The sequence below is a fragment of the Epinephelus fuscoguttatus genome, linkage group LG15, assembly GCF_011397635.1.
Source record: "Epinephelus fuscoguttatus linkage group LG15, E.fuscoguttatus.final_Chr_v1".
Lineage (NCBI taxonomy): Eukaryota > Metazoa > Chordata > Actinopteri > Perciformes > Serranidae > Epinephelus > Epinephelus fuscoguttatus.
Window position 1 is genome coordinate 481,420 of NC_064766.1, and position 21,476 is coordinate 502,895.

The following is a 21,476-nucleotide window of genomic DNA, read 5'->3' on the forward strand; positions in this document are numbered from 1 at the left end:
GCTTGATGCTGCCATAACTCAGGAGGAAATTATTACAGCAGTATCATCTATGCAGTTGGGTAAATCTCCTGGCCCAGACGGGCTCCCGTCAGATGTTTTTCTCAGCCGAATTGGCTCCCTTTTTACGTTCAGTGTTTACTGACTCCTTTGACTCTGGTGCACTCCCTCCCCCATTCAATCAAGCCTGCATCTCCCTGCTGCTAAAAAAGGATAAAAACCCATGAGAATGTGCTTCTTACAGACCAATATCACTACTAAATACAGATGTTAAGATCCTTGCCAGCCCTGGCCTGTAGATTGGAACTTGTTTTCCCCTCTGTTATATTCCCTGATCAATCAGGATTTATAAAAGGACGTTTTATAACATTCGGTGGTTGTTCAACATCCTATATTCCACCAAAGATACTGAGTCAGAATGCCTCATCTCCGTGGATGCTGAAAAAGCATTCGACAGAGTAAGATGGAGTTATCTGTTCATGATGCTTGAAAAATTTGGTTTCGGCCTCATTTTCTCAACTTGGATTAAACTGTTGTTTAAATGTCCCTTTGCCTCTGTACTAACTAATAATTGTTATTCCAAATATTTTGACTTAATGTCGCTGCACCCGACAGGGCTGTGCTTTGAGCCTGCTCCTCTTTGCTATTGCTGTTGTGCCGCTCGCAGTCGCCATACGTAGCAACAGGCAGATACAGGGGATACACAGGGGAGGAGTTGAGCATAAGGTCTTACTATATGCAGATGACCTCCTCTTATTTGTTTCAAAACCAGCCACCTCCTTGCCAGAAGTACTGACTGTATTGTAGGTTTTCTGTCAGTTTTCGGGATATAGACTTAAATAAGAGCAACCTTTTTCCAATTAACAAGCAAGCTCTTACACTAGATTATACACATTTTCCTTTGAAGGTGGTAAAAGACCGCTTTAATTATCTTGGGATATGCGTTACAGGAGATTCTAAAACCTGTATAAATCAAATTTTCTTAGTCTGCTCAACCAGACAAAGCGAATTTTATCCAAATGGTCCCCTCTGTCTTTCTCCCTCATTGGAAGAATAAATTCAATTAAAATGACACTGCCTCCAAAATTTCTTCGTCTTTTTCAGTGTCTCCCCATTCTCATCCCCAAGTCACTTTTTAAGGCACTTGACTCGTTATATTTTCCTACATTTGGAATGGGAGGCACCCCCGGTTACGTAAAGTGTTCCTGCAGAGACCCAAGTAGGTGGGGGGAATGGCTCTGCCCGATTTTCAGTACTATTACTGGGCAGCAAATATTCCTTGTGTGATGTATTGGGTGCACTTTCACTTTTAACCCTCATGTCCAGCTTGGGTAGCAATGGGGGTCTGTGCCAGTAGTCCACTCTCTTTAACTGCCCTTTTATGTGCTGCACTTCCACTTACCTCTGATACTTCTATCAGCAACCCTGTAAGCATTCCATACAAATCTGGACCCAGTTAAGGAGACATTTTGGAATGCAGGCCTTCTCACTCCGAAGTCCTATTGCAGCTAATCATCTGTTTGTTCCCTCATTGGCTGATGCCGTATTTAAAACGTGGCACAAAAAAGGCTTGAGATCTTTTGGTGATCTCTCTATTGAAAATCACTTGTTTCTTTTTCTCAGTTGTCAGAAACCCTTGATATAGCCAAAACACACTTTTTTAGATTCTTGCAAGTCAGGCATTATTTACAACGTTTGGTATCACAATTTCCTCATGAACCTCCAGCCAATTCAATGGATTTATCTGTCAACCTCACTTCATCTCATCTTCATTATCTTATTTCAAAGCTACATTGATGGCGGCTATAAGAACTGCTTGGGAGCAGGGCCTAGGCTCTACTCTCACTGTTGACTTATGGGACTTAGTCATTAGTCGTATACACTCCTCTTCAATGTGCGCTCGTTGTGCACTCTTGCAGTTTCAAGTAATCCACCGTATCCACATATCTAAAGCCAAATTTGCACGAATATTCCCAGATGTGGACCTTACATGTGATTAATGTAAAAGTGCACCTGCCTTCACATGTATTGGACTTGCCCTTCTTTGGCCAGTTTTTGGGGTTCAATCTTTTAAACAATCTCTGACACTCTCTGCCAACAAATAGAGCTAAATCCATTGAGTGCCATTTTTGGCATTGCCCCTGACTTGGATTTGCCTAGGGCAAAACTAAATGTGTTGACTTTTACCTCCCTGTTAGCACAACGAGCTATCTTACCCCCCCTCATTCACACTGGCTTAGGGACATCATGTCTTGTTTGAATCTAGAGAAAATTCGTTTTACTACACGGGGGAAATCAAGTAACTTTTACAAAGTCACTCATTGTGACGCTGAGCGTTAGGGTGGGCGAGTTCAACTTTCTGTCAACAACGGGGGTGTTTTGAAAACACCCCCATTTTCACAGGTAACTTAGCCTGTCCCCCCCACTGCAGGAAATAATGGATTAATCCCGGAAAGCTATTGATGTAGCACTTTTCTCCTTATGAAAGTAACACAACGATTATTCAACCAATGAGAATTTGGTCGGATGAGAGCATATCGACTAGTCGACCGGGAGACTACAGCCCTACTGTTTTCCTTTCCTAAAATCAACATTGTATGCAGAAATCTCTCCTCTATTGACAGCTTTTCATTTCATGTCTGAAAATAGAATATCTCCATTATGGTTGATTTTGGTTGTCTTTAGGTCTGATGTTGTGTGAGAGAATGGATGTGTTGGGATTTGGGTGAATGTTGTTTGAGGGGAAAAAAATATTGCCTTGTATAGGGTCATTGTCACTGTTTTGTCCATCATTGATCAGTAATAAAAAGACCATTGAAAGAAAAAAAATTACATGCAATGGGTCTATTAATTTCTTTTCATCAAATTATATGACAATGAATAGAGGGTTTTACAAAGTTTAAGAATTATTAGACATTAGTCAAAAAGTCAAAAAAAGTGTTTGCACCACATAGTCAAATGCAAAAAAGCTACAAAAAGTGTCAAAATCAACTAAAATATCTGCCACAGGCATTATTGAGGCATTATCATTATTGAGTGTTGCCAACAAAGGATTTAAATAAAGGATGCACAATATATATTGGGCCGATAAATTATTAGACAATAATGGGACATTTTTATTATTATGTATTACTCTGATAATTAGAATTACAGTCGATAAATAGCATCAAAAATACCAAGCCAGGCCGTTTTCATTGGACTTAACAAGGGCAGCATTTACACACACAGTCACAGTGGGTGGCGGTACACCTTTAATGTTGGTTTGTAAGCTGTCAGTATACACAAAGAAGAACAACAACTGCTGCAGGCTGACTTGAGAGCAAAACTTGTCGCAGTATGGACGTCTTTCACAGTTCCAGAGGAAGACAACAGGAATACTCCGAGGGTCTGATCTCCAACCGCCTGACACCCCACCAGATCAGCAAACTTCTTGCAGCTGTTAAACAGGTTTCACACAGCGCTGAGGGACTGTTTCCAGAGTGTTAGCACTAGCTAACAGCAGCGGCTCACATCGAACATGAGTCTTCAGACGGTCCCAGCAATTTCAAACCAAAAAAGCTTGACTGTGTTGTTAAACCCATCTATAACCGCTAGCTTTGTGATGCTACAGTTAGCTTATACTTTGTATCATTACCTGACAACCCAGTGTAGAGCATGTCAACCCTTCGCTCTGACACCAACAATCTCTCTCTCTTGCTGCATGAGTATGTGAGACATAGCTGGAGTGTCGCTTTTCTACTGGTAGTTGTAGACTGGCCTATCATGGGATGGTGAGACCGCGCATGGGTGTATTTATAAAAATGCAGCGTGACGATACAGACATTTCATATGCCAGATGTAATGCAGACCTGCCAATGCACATTCAACCGATGTTGGACTCATTCATAAGAGTCGGCTGTTTGTCTCTGTTAATAGAAACTCCAGTCTACAGTGTGGTTCATACACTTCTCTGAGAAACCAGAGAATTACATAGTTACACAGGGCTTCATAATCCCTGTTTTCTCTCTTTTACCGTCAGCTATGAATTATCTTTAACATTCTCATATTTATTATGTTCACCTGTTGTGTAGGGTTATATGGAGGCAGGGGCGTTGAGGGTAGGACATTTGTCAGTAGCCCAGAAAATCTTCCTGCTTTTCACAGCCTAATGTTGGCAGGTATGGAAAAGTCAGAACTGTTGTTTGTTTTTGTTGGGTAACAATAGTGATGTCAGTTTGATTTGATTAGGTCAGGGCTAGGGAATATTAGATCTCTATATTTTCTCACTACATCTCAGCCTTTCCCACCCTAAGGTGTAAATAAACTACAGTTTATACACTTTTTAAAATACAAATGTGAAATTATCGGATTGGTTATCGGCCATGAGATGTAATGAGAGGTAAATATCGGTTTAATTTACCTTTTACTCTCACAGTGACACTGTGGACTAAAATCCCGTGATACAGGGATAAAACTAAAAAAAACTGATCTTCTGCAAATTTATCTATCTTACTATATAATGACGACAATTCTGTCTGTGCGTCTGTGGGTGTGTCTGTTCCACGTTTTTCTCCTCACTGACGATTGCACTGACAAGCAATATTACATCAATTGGCCAAAGGGGGGTGCTATAGCAACCGAATGAAATTGCAAAATTTGAATGGGCATATCACATGCCCCGTATGTTGTAGAGACATGAAACTTTGCACAGAGATGCCTCTCCTCATGAGGAACTAATTTGCCTCAAGGACCCATAACTTCTTGTTATATAGATTTTCTGCCATTTTGAATTTTTTGAAAAACACTTAAAATTGATCTCTTCCCAGGAAGTTTGACCGATCTGCATGAAACTCGGTCAACATAATCTAGGGACCAATATCTAAAGTTCCCTCTTGGCAAAAGTTGGAAAACTTACTAAAACTGAGCTTCTGTAAGGCAATGAATATTGCAGAGGGCGTGGCTCATCACATAAAGGTGTATAACATTTCAAGGGTTTCACCGATCACCACACAACTTTGTAGGCATATGACCACACATAATCTGAGGGGACCCCTCCATTATTGACCCAATCAAACAAAATGGGGGTGCTAGAGAGCTAATTTCTTATCTAGGCCTAACCGCCATATCAATTTTTACTAAACTTGATAGATATGTAGAACAGGAAGCCTCAAGGTGACTGGAGAAATTTAACTCTGATTGGCAACTGGGTGGCACTATAACAACAGAAAAATGCTTAAAAATGGCTAAAATGCGATCGATCGATCGATCGCTGTGGCTCCCCCGTGGCTGAATGTTGTTGTTTTTTGTAATTTTTGGTATGACTAAGCCACGGTATGGTATGCTGTACTCAATGGGTATGGACTAGTTCAATATAAATTTACATACTTGGAAGTTAAAATTCAAGGTCACAGATTTCTATGGGTAGCCAAAACAACTCCCTGATTAAAGTTAAAACTGAGTTATGTCATACTGGATTACAATTTCATTGTATAGGACAACAATTACTTTCTGTTACCCCATAATGTTATCTGTAACAGATAACATTATGTTACATTAACATAACAAATAACATTTTATTTTCTTACAGTTTTGAGCCTTTGTAGGTATCATTTCTATTAGATTAAATTAACACAATTATGAACATTGCTTCATAATAACATTATATATTCAAAATAATATTTTAACAAATTCTAAGTGCTCCTGAGTGTTTGCAGAGGTGTTTTGCATATTGTGATGGCTTTTGGTGTAGCTTGTCAGTCCCTCCAGGATCTCGCGGCAAAACACCCTTGAATTTGCGGCCAATTTTGTCAAAAATTCAATAAAAAATGCAGCATTTTTATGTGAATTTTTTTTTAAATTATTTGCAGAAAATTGCGGCAAATGACAAAAATTGCGGCTAATGACAACAGGAGAAAAAAAATGTGATTTTTATTTTTTTTAATTACTACCTCCAAAACAATAAGCCATGTAATCTCTTGGTATAATAATCATACTGAATATTACAAAAATAGCTGCAAAAGTTTTTTATACGTTTCTTCTTTAGTTTTGTTTAATTTGTTTCAAAACATGGACTCCAATAATGTTGCAAAAAATCCTGAGTGAATATTGTAGCTCCCAAACCAGACAATGTGACTGTAAAACAACATGTAAGCTACACCCTCTGTAAACATAACATTTTAAACATTCAGTACATGTTGTATGCATTTAAATAGTGCAAATTCTTATGTCAGTGCAGAACATTTCTCCATACTGCAGTGCCATCAGCACATTTGATGACACGTCTAATGACGTTTCAAATGACGTCATGCGTCATTAGCTTTTTTTTTTTTTTTTTCAGTTTTGTAGGACAGGATGTATGCTCCTTTGCTATGTCCAATTGCAATGCTCTTAGTTTCAATGGGTCTCATTCACCAATATCTTCCTAAGTTTTTTCTTAAATTTGCTTTTGTGAAAAGTCGTAAGAAAAGTCCACATCAGGTTCATAATGTGTTCTTAAACCGCAAAATTGTTCACACCTGTGTTTGTAAAATGACAAATCCCGTTGTCCTCATTAGGGCTGGGCGGTATGACAAAATTTTCATATCACAGTTTTTTTTAAAAAATCATATCGGTTTCACGGTATTTGATGGTACTTTGCTCGCGTTCGGCCGACTTGACATGCTGCTGTGTTGTGCTATGGCTTATTCAAGGGCCGGAATTTATTATTTACGTGACAACGCCTGAACGCAACACAGGCTCCGCTCCGTAAGTGCCGTGTTTGGACTTGGGGCGGGTCGGCTTCAGTCAGGAAAATGTGGCCCGAGCTGTGCTCTAGTGTGCTCACCTGTGTGTGTGTGTGTGTGTGTGTGTGTGTGTGTGTGTGTGTGTGTGTGTGTGTGTGTGGGTTAGGTTAGGATAAAAGAGCACTCCAGGGGGCACGGGCTCTCGGGGGCTATATGTATCTACTAGATACTTCAAATGATTTTTTGTTAAAACCAAATGGGTCCTTAAAAGCCCTGCTAAAATTTGTAAAATGTAAAGTAGATTGGGCTAGAGTTCTCAACGTGCCCAAAAATTCAACCTGAAACCAAAATGACCCGAGGGTTTTGAAGCCCGAAACCGGCCCGGCCCGACATCATCACATACATCGCTGGGTCCGAGCCCGACTGAACCCGAGTTGTTTTTTTTTTTTTAAATGGAAGGGAGAAAAAATGATGCTCCCCCTGTGCGCCTCAGCAGTCTGGCTTCCCTGGCTCAAATACAGTATCTTTAATCACTTAAAGTCAACCAATCATTCATGTCCTAAAATAATAATACCAGACAGACAGGCTTCAACGTCAGCGTGGGGGAGAGCAACCATTGCGCATCATGTAGCGCTGCGCCGCTGCATTTAATGAGCCGCAGCCGCTCTCAACACTTTTCCTGCACCTGCACGCTGACTGACTGACTGAACTTCGCTCACACTTCACAGCAGCATATCTTGTTTGTCAGATCAAACCAATAAAAATCAGGAAAGGGAATAATAAAAGTTCATAAAAATTCATAAAATATAAGTAGGTAATCTTAAAACGTGCAATTCTTAATGTCGGGTAACTTATGTGTGTAAAATTCCAACCCCCAATATAAAACTTGCTCTGGTTGATAAATATTGTGAATAAAAATAGCTCACCCCAGATTTTCAAAGGAAGTTTATTAAAACAGTAGAGGTTAGTAGGGACTCCGGCTGCGGGCAGAAAGCTGGCATAAAATCATAATGCAACAGATAAAAAATGAATGAGTTAATAAATAAAAAAATAGAATAATTAAAAAAATTAATAATAATTGAACAGAGTAAATAATTAATTAATTAATTAATTAATAGATAGATAATCTAAAAAAGGAAGAGTTAATTTTATATTTAAATAAAATGCAGCTTCCTCCACCATGAATAAATAAGTGCTATAAAAAAATAATTTAAAGTACACACTAAAATTCATGAAAAGGTGAAATATAAAAAACATATATATAAAATATAATAAAAAGCATGCATATATACAGTACAGGCCAAAAGTTTGGACACACCTTCTCATTCAATACGTTTTCTTTATTTTCATGACTATTTACATTGTAGATTCTCACTGAAGGCATCAAAACTATGAATGAACACATGTGGAGTTATGTACTTAACAAAAAAAGGTGAAATAACTGAAAACATGTTTTATATTCTAGTTTCTTCAAAATAGCCACCCTTTGCTCTGATTACTGCTTTGCACACTCTTGGCATTCTCTCCATGAGCTTCAAGAGGTAGTCACCTGAAATGGTTTCCAACAGTCTTGAAGGAGTTCCCAGAGGTGTTTAGCACTTGTTGGCCCCTTTGCCTTCACTCTGCGGTCCAGCTCACCCCAAACCATCTCGATTAGGTTCAGGTCCGGTGACTGTGGAGGCCAGGTCATCTGCCGCAGCACTCCATCACTCTCCTTCTTGGTCAAATAGCCCTTACACAGCCTGGAGGTGTGTTTGGGGTCATTGTCCTGTTGAAAAATAAATGATCGTCCAACTAAACGCAAACCGGATGGGATGGCATGTCGCTGCAGGATGCTGTGGTAGCCATGCTGGTTCAGTGTGCCTTCAATTTTGAATAAATCCCCAACAGTGTCACCAGCAAAACACCCCCACACCATCACACCTCCTCCTCCATGCTTCACAGTGGGAACCAGGCATGTGGAATCCACCCGTTCACCTTTTCTGCGTCTCACAAAGACACGGTGGTTGGAACCAAAGATCTCAAATTTGGACTCATCAGACCAAAGCACAGATTTCCACTGGTCTAATGTCCATTCCTTGTGTTTCTTGGCCCAAACAAATCTCTTCTGCTTGTTGCCTCTCCTTAGCAGTGGTTTCCTAGCAGCTATTTGACCATGAAGGCCTGATTCGCGCAGTCTCCTCTTAACAGTTGTTCTAGAGATGGGTCTGCTGCTAGAACTCTGTGTGGCATTCATCTGCTCTCTGATCTGAGCTGCTGTTAACTTGCGATTTCTGAGGCTGGTGACTCGGATGAACTTATCCTCAGAAGCAGAGGTGACTCTTGGTCTTCCTTTCCTGGGTCGGTCCTCATGTGTGCCAGTTTCCTTGTAGCGCTTGATGGTTTTGCGACTCCGGCAGGGACACATTTAAAGTTTTTGCAATTTTCCGGACTGACTGACCTTCATTTCTTAAAGTAATGATGGCCACTCGTTTTTCTTTAGTTAGCTGATTGGTTCTTGCCATAATATGAATTTTAACAGTTGTCCAATAGGGCTGTCGGCTGTGTATTAACCTGACTTCTGCACAACACAAGTGATGGTCCCAACCCCATTGATAAAGCAAGAAATTCCACTAATTAACCCTGATAAGGCACACCTGTGAAGTGGAAACCATTTCAGGTGACTACCTCTTGAAGCTCATGGAGAGAATGCCAAGAGTGTGCAAAGCAGTAATCAGAGCAAAGGGTGGCTATTTTGAAGAAACTAGAATATAAAACATGTTTTCAGTTATTTCACCTTTTTTGTTAAGTACATAACTCCACATGTGTTCATTCATAGTTTTGATGCCTTCAGTGAGAATCTACAATGTAAATAGTCATGAAAATAAAGAAAACGCATTGAATGAGAAGGTGTGTCCAAACTTTTGGCCTGTACTGTATATATATATATATATATATATATATATATATATGTGTATATGTACACACAAAAGTAATAAATCATCAAATCAATGGGGAGAAGCTGCACTAAAGCTTTTAACATAAGGTGTCAGGGCGAAACAGAGAGCAGAGGAGAATTGTAAACAGTGGTGCGCTGCTGCTAGCTGCATATAGGGGGAACACTGCTCTTTTTGGTACAAGTTTTTCTGGGTCGTCACTTTCAGGACTCTCCGGCAGCCATTCTCGCCTCTAAACTATTCTCTATGCTCTCACTCTCGCCGCTCGCCTGTGGTGTGCAGCAGTGAAATGGGTCCCTGCTGAAACACTTTCCCGCCGCGCAGGTTCTGGACGTTGTTTGGGCTATTCACTGGTATTGAGGTATATGAAAAATTCATAACATAACTAAAATAAATACTGGTTTTCAGTGTGAACCGGTATACCGCCCAGCTCTAGTCCTCGTAACTTCAAAGTGTGTGCCAGTTGATCCTAATTGGCATATATGAGCTCCACGCGAAAGGGGTCCAACATGAAATTCAGAGCATAGGAGTTGTCTTCACATAGTTCTCAAAATGAAGGTGGCTGAGCCAGGGAATAGCAGTCAAAGGTGCTAACTCCATAAACAGTGCTAACAGAGCTAACGGTGTTAAATGGTTAGTAACTAGAGGGGGGGCACTACACTTATGACACCACCCTGATATTAGCAGTAACATACAATATTACAACCAGCTAACTACATCTCGTAGAAAATCAAGCCTTCACAAGTTTACACCTAACACTTGCTTAGCCAGCTACGTAAGTCGTTAGCATATATCTGTTGTGAGATTAACTTAACAACTTCTCATTCACAAACAGTTCAACTTACCGAGAAAAGTCCCAGTAAATCCAAAAGTCTCTCTCAACAGAACAAGGTTTATTTGGCTGCTGGAAAGCAAAGATTTTTCTCTGACAGACTTCAGACTTTAGACTTAAGACTTCAGACTTCTGCTTATTCTGGCTGCGGACTAGTGACCCTGTTAACTGGTGACTTTCGGCTGAATGCATCTATTATTTTCGTAGTGACAACAACTGTTGTCAACCAGGAAGAGCTAGCTACATAGCTGTCCTTATGAATGCCTCTGTATTAATTTTCAACAAAATATCAGTAGTTGTACAGTATGATATATAGTTGTCGATGTTGGTCCAGAGTTTCACAGTTGTTGCATCTTTAATGCAAATATTTAAACTTGTTACTTGAATTTGCCCTGCTGTCCCATTCTGTTTCTCTCCAATCATGTGTTCTTTGTCTTCTTCTTTCTCACTTCCCAGGTCCATCATGAATTTCTTCCTGGAAACAATCCAAGTCCTCCTGCTGTCCATGTGGTACAGTGTGGAATCCTTCATCCACCTCTTTGTACCCATTAAGAGGAAGAACATAGCTGGTGAGGTGGTGCTGATCACAGGGGCAGGTAGCGGGATCGGTCGCCTCATGGCTCAGGAGTTTGCAGCTCTTGGCACTGTGCTGGTGTTGTGGGATATTAACCAGGAGGGGATGAAAGAAACAGCTAGATTGGCTAAACAAAGCGGAGCCAGCAGAGTCCACTACTATCTGTGTGACTGCAGTGACAAGAACGAGGTGTACAGAGTGGCTGACCAGGTATGGTTCACTGAAAACCTAAAAAACGGGTACATACAGTACAGGCCAAAAGTTTGGACACACCTTCTCATTCAATGCGTTTTCTTTATTTTCATGACTATTTACACTGTAGATTCTCACTCAAGGCATCAAAACTATGAATGAACACATGTGGAGTTATGTACTTAACAAAAAAAGGTGAAATAACTGAAAATATGTTTTATATTCTAGTTTCTTCAAAATAGCCACCCTTTGCTCTGATTACTGCTTTGCACACTCTTGGCATTCTCTCCATGAGCTTCAAGAGGTAGTCACCTGAAATGGTTTCCACTTCACAGGTGTGCCTTATCAGGGTTAATTAGTGGAATTTCTTGCTTTATCAATGGGGTTGGGACCATCAGTTGTGTTGTGCAGAAGTCAGGTTAATACACAGCCGACAGCCCTATTGGACAACTGTTAAAATTCATATTATGACAAGAACCAATCAGCTAACTAAAGAAAAACGAGTGGCCATCATTACTTTAAGAAATGAAGGTCAGTCAGTCCGGAAAATTGCAAAAACTTTAAATGTGTCCCCAAGTGGAGTCGCAAAAACCATCAAGCGCTACAACGAAACTGGCACACATGAGGACCGACCCAGGAAAGGAAGACCAAGAGTCACCTCTGCTTCTGAGGATAAGTTCATCCGAGTCACCAGCCTCAGAAATCGCAAGTTAACAGCAGCTCAGATCAAAGACCAGATGAATGCCACACAGAGTTCTAGCAGCAGACCCATCTCTAGAACAGCTGTTAAGAGGAGACTGCGCGAATCAGGCCTTCATGGTCAAATAGCTGCTAGGAAAGCACTGCTAAGGAGAGGCAACAAGCAGAAGAGATTTGTTTGGGCCAAGAAACACAAGGAATGGACATTAGACCAGTGGAAATCTGTGCTTTGGTCTGATGAGTCCAAATTTGAGATCTTTGGTTCCAACCGCCGTGTCTTTGTGAGACGCAGAAAAGGTGAACGGATGGATTCCACATGCCTGGTTCCCACTGTGAAGCATGGAGGAGGAGGTGTGATGGTGTGGGGGTATTTTGCTGGTGACACTGTTGGGGATTTATTCAAAATTGAAGGCACACTGAACCAGCATGGCTACCACAGCATCCTGCAGCGACATGCCATCCCATCCGGTTTGCGTTTAGTTGGACGATCATTTATTTTTCAACAGGACAATGACCCCAAACACACCTCCAGACTGTGTAAGGGCTATTTGACCAAGAAGGAGAGTGATGGAGTGCTGCGGCAGATGACCTGGCCTCCACAGTCACTGGACCTGAACCCAATCGAGATGGTTTGGGGTGAGCTGGACCGCAGAGTGAAGGCAAAGGGGCCAACAAGTGCTAAACACCTCTGGGAACTCCTTCAAGACTGTTGGAAAACCATTTCAGGTGACTACCTCTTGAAGCTCATGGAGAGAATGCCAAGAGTGTGCAAAGCAGTAATCAGAGCAAAGGGTGGCTATTTTGAAGAAACTAGAATATAAAACATATTTTCAGTTATTTCTTTTGTTAAGTACATAACTCCACATGTGTTCATTCATAGTTTTGATGCCTTCAGTGAGAATCTACAATGTAAATAGTCATGAAAATAAAGAAAACGCATTGAATGAGAAGGTGTGTCCAAACTTTTGGCCTGTACTGTACATATATACATAATATAAGTGATTTTAAAGCTTTTGTTGGCAGAAAGATTTCCAAACCAGCTTATGAACACAGCTCTCATGCACTATAGGCTTATCATGTTGCTGTAGGTAGTGTATTTTCTTAAAAAAAAAAAACAAAGCTGCTACAGATGCAGCCACCTAAAATATGGATTCCCGCTGGGTGGGTCCTTCACCGGAATCAGATTCCCTGCAATAATGTTGTGAACTGACTCGTAACACTCCTCAGCACCATGTGTGGAAAGCACTTGCAATGACTTATCTATTCACCAGAAGAATCAGCGATTATGGAAGCTGAAGCAGTTTACTGCACCTGACAGCTGTTCCGAGGGCGTGAGCATACCACACTGAGTATACAGTGGTGGAAAAAAGTTTTCGGACACCCCGTGCATTTGAGAAATATTGCATTAAGAATCACTCTTAGGTCTTCAAGTGCAATTTCTTTTAGTACAGTCACAGCTAAAATACTAAATAAATCCTAAAAAAGCCATTAAAAACTTAAAATTGATTGGTTCCATAAAAATACATAAGAAATTTTGAGTATTGGGTCATTTTGGTACCAGTGATGAAGGTCGTTCTTTTTATTAAAAGACACAATTGTTGTTGCCAAGCTTCATGTCTACATAAAGCCAGCACATTTGAAAGTTCTTCAGACACAAAAATGGCTAAAACAAGGAACCTAACGCAGGAAACACGCCTGAAGATAAAGATTCTCAGCCAGGAAGGGTACAGCTGCCGCCAGATAGCCAGGAAGTGCAGATGCCGTCCTTCAGCAGTTGGATACACTCTGCAGAAATACAGACGAACCAACAGCTTGGAAGACAAACCAAGATCTGGGTGTCCAAGGGTTTCTTCAGCAAGAAATGACCGCATCCTGATCCGCATGTGCAGGCAAAACCGCCGAATGACATCACAGGAGCTTCAGCAGCAGTGGTCAAACCAAACTGGTGTCCAGTGTTCCACCCGCACTGTACGTGGCCGACTTTTAGATCATGGCTTAAGGTCCTACAAGGCTATCAAGAAGCCCCTGATCAATGAGAGACAGAGGTTAGCCCGGCGTTGCTGGGCCCAGGCACGCAAGAACTGGACAGCCAGGAATTGGAAGAAGATTTCGTGGTCAGATGAGTCCAGTTCCCAGCTTTATCTTCCTCCCACTAATGTGAGGGTACGCAGAAGGCCAGGCGAAGCATTATCTCCAGCATGAACAGTACCTACTGTCAAGCATGGTGGAGGCAGTATCATGGTTTGGGGATGCATGAGTGCTGCTGGTGTTGGTCATCTCACTGTCTGTGATGGCACATTGAACTCTACCAAGTATTGTACCATTCTCGAAACCCACATGCTCCCTGTTCCGTCAAGGTAAAAACTGGATGTTTCAACAAGATAATGCCCCTTGCCACACATCCAAGGCCAGTAGAACTTGGCTGCAGGAGCACAGTATCCAGGTCTTAGAGTGGCCAGCTCAATCCCCGGACATGAGCCCCATTGAAAATCTGTGGTGGATTATCAAAAGGTCTGTTTCAAAGCATAAACCAAAGAATTTAGAAGAATTAAAAGCAGTAATTCAAGAAGAATGGGACAAGATTACCTCTCAACAGTGTGAAATGCTCGTGGGGAACATGCCAGCCAGGATTAGAGTTCTACTACATGCCAATGGCAGGACTACTAAATATTAATTTGATGATGTGATGGTTTATTTATTTTTTGTTCAGTTTTGAACACATTCTCTGTTATTTGTTGACGTTGATACCGACAATGTTGAGAACTGACATATTGAAACTGTCAAGAATTTAGTTTTGTTAGTTTTTCTTGTAAACAATAAACAAAAAAATATAATTTGTATTTGTTTGTATCTGTCTAATGCAGCCACACCTTTTGAAACACAAAAAAGATTTTTCCACAAATATTTCATGATAATATTTGAAATTGTGTTAAATTTTAAGGGTGTCCGAAAACTTTTTTCCACCACTGTACATGTAACAGTAATTGACATATCATAAGGTTAAGAAAATTTGCTGAAGCTTTTTGTAAAACCCTGATAACGTTTTTTTTTCCCACATAAAAAATAGGTTTAACTTTCAATTTTAGAGAGCGAGCTACATCCTCAGTGATTGTGTAAGCCATCCTGTCTCTCTGACGCAATCAAATCTGAAAGGATGCTGTAAATTCACTATCAAGCATCCAGGAACTCACCCTATTATTTTTCCCATTTTTTGAAATCATAGTAACAGTGGTGCAGTGTGACTTACTTTTTTGAATTTTTTCTTCTGAAATCTACTTCTTCAGAATCTACTGAGAGTGAAACTTGTGGTTTGGATGTTATCATCAGACTGTCAGTGATCAGTCATTGTTTTTTTTTTTTACCAGTGCTCTGCAGTAGGGCTGTCAACGAATATTCTAAATTTGAATTTGAAAAAAAAAATGGACCTTCGAATGTGAAAATTGATATTTGATTATAGAGAAAAAAACCCCCACCACCACAGCTGTCCTCTTTGCGAGTGGGAGTTGGCCTGGGCCGCTGCACTGAAAGCACTGCAAGTGCTGCGATGCGCAGCGCACCGAAATTCTCGCACAAGCCGGAGCACTTCTTTTCACATCAGACGCGCATTTCTCCACGCTGGTCGGCAAGCGGTTCTGCTCCCAGCTGTTGTCTCCGTCACCCGGCTTGACACATTCGCTCGCGTCTTGCACAGAAAATAGACCAGACACTGAAACGATTGCTGCAGGGTGCGAGCCGGCCACGGAGCTGTGCGGCGCAGCTGGTGTGGATGACACAATCGGTTAACATGGGTGCTGAAAGGAAACTGGCTTCGCTTCGAGGCGCTTCGAGGCTATTCGCAGCACTTCTGCGGGCGGTGTGGCCTGACGGGTCAGAGAGGGGGGGCGAGCGAGAGGTCCGCGTTTGTTTATAACGTAATGTTATAGATAATTGTTTTATGTGTTTTAATGTGTAGGTATGTAAATGTTTTCAAAGACGTTCATGTTGAAATAAAAATACCTACAAGTAGTTATGTTTCCTTGTATTAATACATATACAAGTATGTTTCCTTGTATTAGTTTGCCCTCTTGTGGACATAATGCGAAAAAAAAATTGAATGGTTCGAACCTATGAGTTAGTTTTAGAAGGAATATTTGAACGTCATTTTTGAGAAATTTTGACAGCCCTACTCTGCGCAGATCTGACACCTGTCTGCCTGCCCGCTTGCCCTCATCTCAGGATCTCTGAATTTTTGTGCGTTGCTGTTGCTTGGTGTAAAGGGAAGTAGTGTTGGTGGTACACAAGGAGGTGGCCAGTGACTGCTGGTTGACAATATCTGTATATTTTTAGGTCCATTAAATGTGCTCCAGTTTACAGATATGTAGACATTACCACAGACATTCCTGTTATCTTATCACATGTTGCGTGGCAACATTTGCTGCGACAGCAGATCCCGTATTCACTCATGTTGATGATGCTTTACTGTCCCCGGGATGCGCCCTATTTTTCCCTAATAATGTAACAGTGACAATGTGATTAAGCCACTGATTGAGAAAGTATTTTCACATGTCATTCCCTGCTGCCGTTTACGGGTTCACTGCTCTGCTGTCTGTGTCAGAGTTTATACCCATCCACTCGCATGCAAACAAACACTGTGTATGTGTTTTTACACAGGTCTAAAAGGTGCTATAAATCTGACCTCCTTGAGTGTTTCTAGGTTTGCAGCACTGTCTGTTGTACAGGACATCAGCTTATCTGCTAAACTATCACTTGCCGTCGGTCTGCTGCTAGTTGCTAATATGTAGCTGACGGTTATGAGGTGTGCTCATATTTATGAAAGTAATAAAACAATAACACGGAGGCTCTGTATACTGAACCAAGACGGCCAGCTCTTTATTTCCTCCCATACTGTCAAAGGCATTACAGCTTCACTTCTTCTGTTCTTACCTTTCATGATAAAAGCACTAGACGTCTACACTGCATCACACGCTGAGGCTGTCCTGATGAGTTGTTCAATAAATTTAGCTAAATTTCCATCAAACTTTGCTTTTGCTTCTTCAAACACATAAAGTGACAAACACATAAACCGTGAGCCTGCTCTGCCTCAAGCCTTTCCCAGCTGACTCAGAGCCGGTCGCGGCGCACCATTAAGGTAGAAATACGCCCGCCAGGAGCCATTCAGCACCGCGGACAGTTGGACTAATGGGATGTCGGACCAATGTGCTGTCAGAACAATGACATGGACCCTTCAGTTTCAGCGACCATGCGGCCATCTTGTTGTGGTTAGGATGTGCGGACAGTAAAATCATTCCACAACCAGAAACCATGAATTACTAGAACCATCCTCAAATGTGGCCAATTATAAAGCTGCAGTCAACCAGTTAGTCATGAAAAAAGGACTAAATCACAGTGCAAAATTAAAGGAGCTGATGGGATCACATTTCACTGGAGTTGCACCTGTTATAATTCCATGTGACAATAATTTGATTGATTGATTGATTGATTGATCGGTTGATTGGTTGCTCCATTCAGATCCAGAAAAGTATTTGTCTCTGTGGGTGAGTGAATGCTTTTGTATGAATGTATGTGTGTGTGTGTGTGTGTGCGGATTTGAATGTAGCAGTCTCTGTGGGTGAGTGAATGCTTTTGTATGAATGTGTGTGTGCGCGCGCGTGTGTGTGTGTGTGTGTGTGTGTGTGTGTGTGTGTGTGTGTGTGTGTGTGTGTGTGTGTGTGTGTGCCCCTGAGGCAGGGGAGGGATGACAGTTGTGTAAACGGAGACTAAATGTGGGTGGGGACTGGGCAGCTAGAGCCAGGTTAACATAGAGAGCTGGGCTCTATTTCAGGAAGCAGGCTCAACAAACTCTGAGCTTAATCCCAATCTCCGGGTTGACTAAACCTCAGCTGGGAAACTCTGAGTTTTCGGTTCCAGAACAGCTGATCAGCATTAGTTCAATCAACTCAGAGTATGTTCAGGCTGAGAGAGGCGCATTCACGGTGAGCACCGAAAGACATCATCAGTGGATTGCAGATAACATGATATTCAGTGGCTGAAAGCACAAAACCACTTGTTTCATCCCAACTGAGTCGGAGATTTAACGACTGCGAAATTAAAAAAAAAAACAAAAAAAAACTAAGCTGCAGCTAAACAGCGTGAGGTGTGGTGGGAACAGACTGCAGAAAATACAGAAACATTACACAGGGTTCATATATTTTAATATAATTTGCGGGTGCCTTCTGTGCCTTCCGCCGTGTTTTCAGAGGCCAAACATTGCAAACTGAGCAGGCATGCTTGTGTCTGAGGGACTGTTGCTGCTTTTCCAGGCAGTGAGTAGTATCACTGTGAGTTTTTCAAAGTACGGTAATCAAACACGGTTTTGATGATAATTAAAATTTGAAACGGTAATACTAACCATTGGCTATTTTACCGCGGTTTACCATTTTACCAATAATCGTTAAATTCCTATGAATAAGTCAAAATGAATACATAAAACCGATTCTTCAGTGTATCATGTGTCTCCGCCTGACAAGTTTACTGTTAAAGGGCTAACAAAATCCTTTGCCTTCCAGCCAACATTAATTCTGCAAGAGATCAGTGTGGAAAAACCCTGTCAGTGTCAAGCACCTACCTGTGTTTAGTAGGAGCTGTTTGTATGCCCTAGGGTCGAGATGAATGCTAATTTTAGATCAAGCTACAAGTAAGAGACAGAGCCATCAGGAGTCATCAGTTAAAATTCACAGTGCAAAGGATACAACACAAACATGCAGAACACACAAACACCACCTTTCCTCTCTTTGTCTTGTGTACAAGTTTTTCAGGTAGAACCTTCTCCTTTCTAGCTGATCGTCATTGTTGAAAACAGTTGAAATGACAAACAGTGACAGCAGTAGGTCATGTAAGCTGCCACTCAACATTAGGGCTGGGTCAGTATGAGAAAAAAAACAAAACAAACGGTCAGTTATTGTGAAAAACCGCATCAAGTTGGTAATACTGGATTTTCGCCACTTGGGGGCATAATTGACTCATTTAAAATAAAAAACGACCATAGGACAACAGAGTGACAATAACACGTTGTTTCTTTTATTCCTTACAAATAAATTTGCAAGTTTAGCTTACTCAATCAGTGCAAACAAGGGTTGCCTCCTTCGTCTGGCTCAAAGCCAAAGTGTTGCCATATTGGCGCATTCTTTGATTTCTTCGAGACTAAATTGTCTGCCATTATCGACTCCCCGTTACTGTTAAACAAACTCCAGGCTGCAGTAGATGGCTCGGTGCATGCACACTCGCACCCCCTACCTCAATCCCCGCCCCACCCCCACCCCCCTCTCTCTCCTGCTCGCTGTGCGCTTGGCGAAGAGGCAGACACAGGCTGTAAAATGACGTATGTGGTGTGGTCGGTCTCAAAAAAAAAAAAAAAAACCTGGTCCAAGACGGAGTACCGAACTGAATTGGTATTACCGAGAACCGACCCAACCCTACTCAACATTAATTTTGTGAATCAGTCAATCCATCCATCCATCCATCCATCAATCAATCAATCCATTAATCAACCAAACGTCTATAAAACATTTATTTATTTATTTAGTCTTTTTTAGTATTTATTATATTTTTCTTTGATTGTTGGCTGCTGCTTTATAATCGTCCATGTTTCCAGATGGTTCTGGTAATCCATGGTTTCTGACCTCAACAAGATGATCCGCGTGTTTGCTTTTCGTCCGAACAGTGTATAGCAGTGACAGCACCTCACATTCCCACCATCACACCAGTGCTTAATCACCGTAAAGCACATGCCTCCTCTCGTCTCCTTCTCTTACCGGAGTCCTCTGCTCTGTCAGATCGGCATGTAGAAAAAGAGTCACCTGGTTGAATGGCGCTTTCCAGGATTTAGCCAAGTTTCAGTCAATCAAAGGATAATACAGTTTCTGATATTTTGTTGGAAATTGATGGAGCACGGTTCTCCATCAGATATGGAGCACGGTGCTCCATCAGATATGGAGCACTGATAGAGTACAATAGCTAGCAGGATGCTAGTTCAGCTGGTGCCCATCTTCTCAATCTTTTCCTTAATGTTTACTGATACTTATATTTGAAAACGTCAACCTGGCAGCTAGCAGGTAGCTCTCAGATGTCAGCAGGAGGAGAGTTTGACAGTTTTTGACAGACTGGTGAGTTTTTCCTCATGCTGATGAGGAAACACACAGCCACACGCCACCACCGCACAAAGCCAATCACAAAAAACGCCACCAACACTTGCAAAATAGACATAAGAGCCTAGATGTTGCACAAATTTGGTAGTGCTGACAGAGAGGCAGCTGGAAACATCCGCACCAATATGAGATGCAAACCAGGCTTACATCATAGTGTTCTTAAAGCTCAGCTTTTCTTGCTTCCACTGAAATGCTTGGCTGGTGTCTTCAGTGCCGATTAGAAATGAAGACGTATAAAATCTTCAGCCTTCAAAGGACTTTCTGTTCTAAATTTGAAGACTTTGCATCACTGTGGATACAGGGCCAAATAACATAGGCTACTGTATGTGTGACCTTTAACTTGGGCTTCTCTGGATTTCTGAGCTTTTGACCCATATTCCTGGAGATGCTGCAAATTGTCAATAGACAGGTGCATACTTGCAGGTCCAGTTTGTCATTAATTTCTCTATGTGTTGGGTTTTCAGGGTATGATGCCAATGGAGACACGTTCTTTTGCTGTTTAACTTTTAAAGGGGGTTGCACTTAGCGACTGAGCTACAGACATGTTATCATTATTCCAAACTAGAATGAGCATATCAATCATAAGCCCTTTTTAAACAGGAATTGTGCAAATTTGCAAGAAAGCCCAATCAGTCTTCTTTCAGCACTGGCAGTATAAAAACAAAATTGGGGAGTGTAGCAAAATGCTGCCTACCTACTTTTGTTTATACAGAATGCGCCTTTTTTGGGGCAATTCGGGGCGTGAGCAAGTTACCAAACGTATAGCTCAGCATGTGATGTAAACAGTGACTTGGGAGGGAAGCCGCGGCTAGTCAGTTCCCCTGCAATTCTCTCGTAAGTCAGCCCGTTCTTCACCGTTCCTGTCATCTGACGGTTAATGGCCTCTTCGTTTGCAAGGGCGAGGAGGGCGCGCAATTCCTTGACTCTTCAGTTGCTTATCTTTACAGTGTCTGTCAGGTTTGCGTTTCCCTCTTGCTACTAGCTGCTCGCTAATTCCTGCTATCAGCTGTTTCCTGTTTATCCACCGCCAGTGGGTCGCACATGCGGCGTCATCAACAGCTCCTCCCACAAGTCTTCAACAGCCCCTCCCATTGCAGAAGGCCGCCTTCGTCTTTTTAAACTAAAAGGGTTCCTCCAATATGACTACCCTATGCGGCGGAAAATTGGGCACCTTTGATAAACTCGCCAATCCGGCTCTGTGTGTCCCAACGCTTGCAGCTTGCTGGCAAAACGGCCCAACATTTGCGGAAAATCTGGCAGTGTAAAAGGGGCTAGTGCCTGCTTAGTATAGGTGTTCATAGCTGGTGTTAAGACATTTCATGTACGGTGCCAACAACCCAAGTCCATGGGTTCAACAGTCTT

The 21,476-nt window shown here is 41.7% G+C and overlaps 1 protein-coding gene across 4 annotated transcripts in view; it reads left to right on the top strand.

Annotated features, from left to right (window-relative positions):
• The window catches only part of LOC125902820 (epidermal retinol dehydrogenase 2-like), a 199,396-nt gene that overhangs the window by 4,618 nt on the left and 173,302 nt on the right, over window positions 1–21,476 (top strand). For all 4 annotated transcript variants that reach the window (XR_007451186.1, XM_049599449.1, XM_049599447.1 and 1 more), the window contains exon 2: window positions 10,923–11,250. Coding sequence is in view for 3 of the 4 variants with exons in the window: in XM_049599449.1 (XP_049455406.1) it covers window positions 10,930–11,250 (321 nt within the window). In the remaining variant the exon portion in view is untranslated. The remainder of the gene's footprint in view (window positions 1–10,922; window positions 11,251–21,476) is intronic.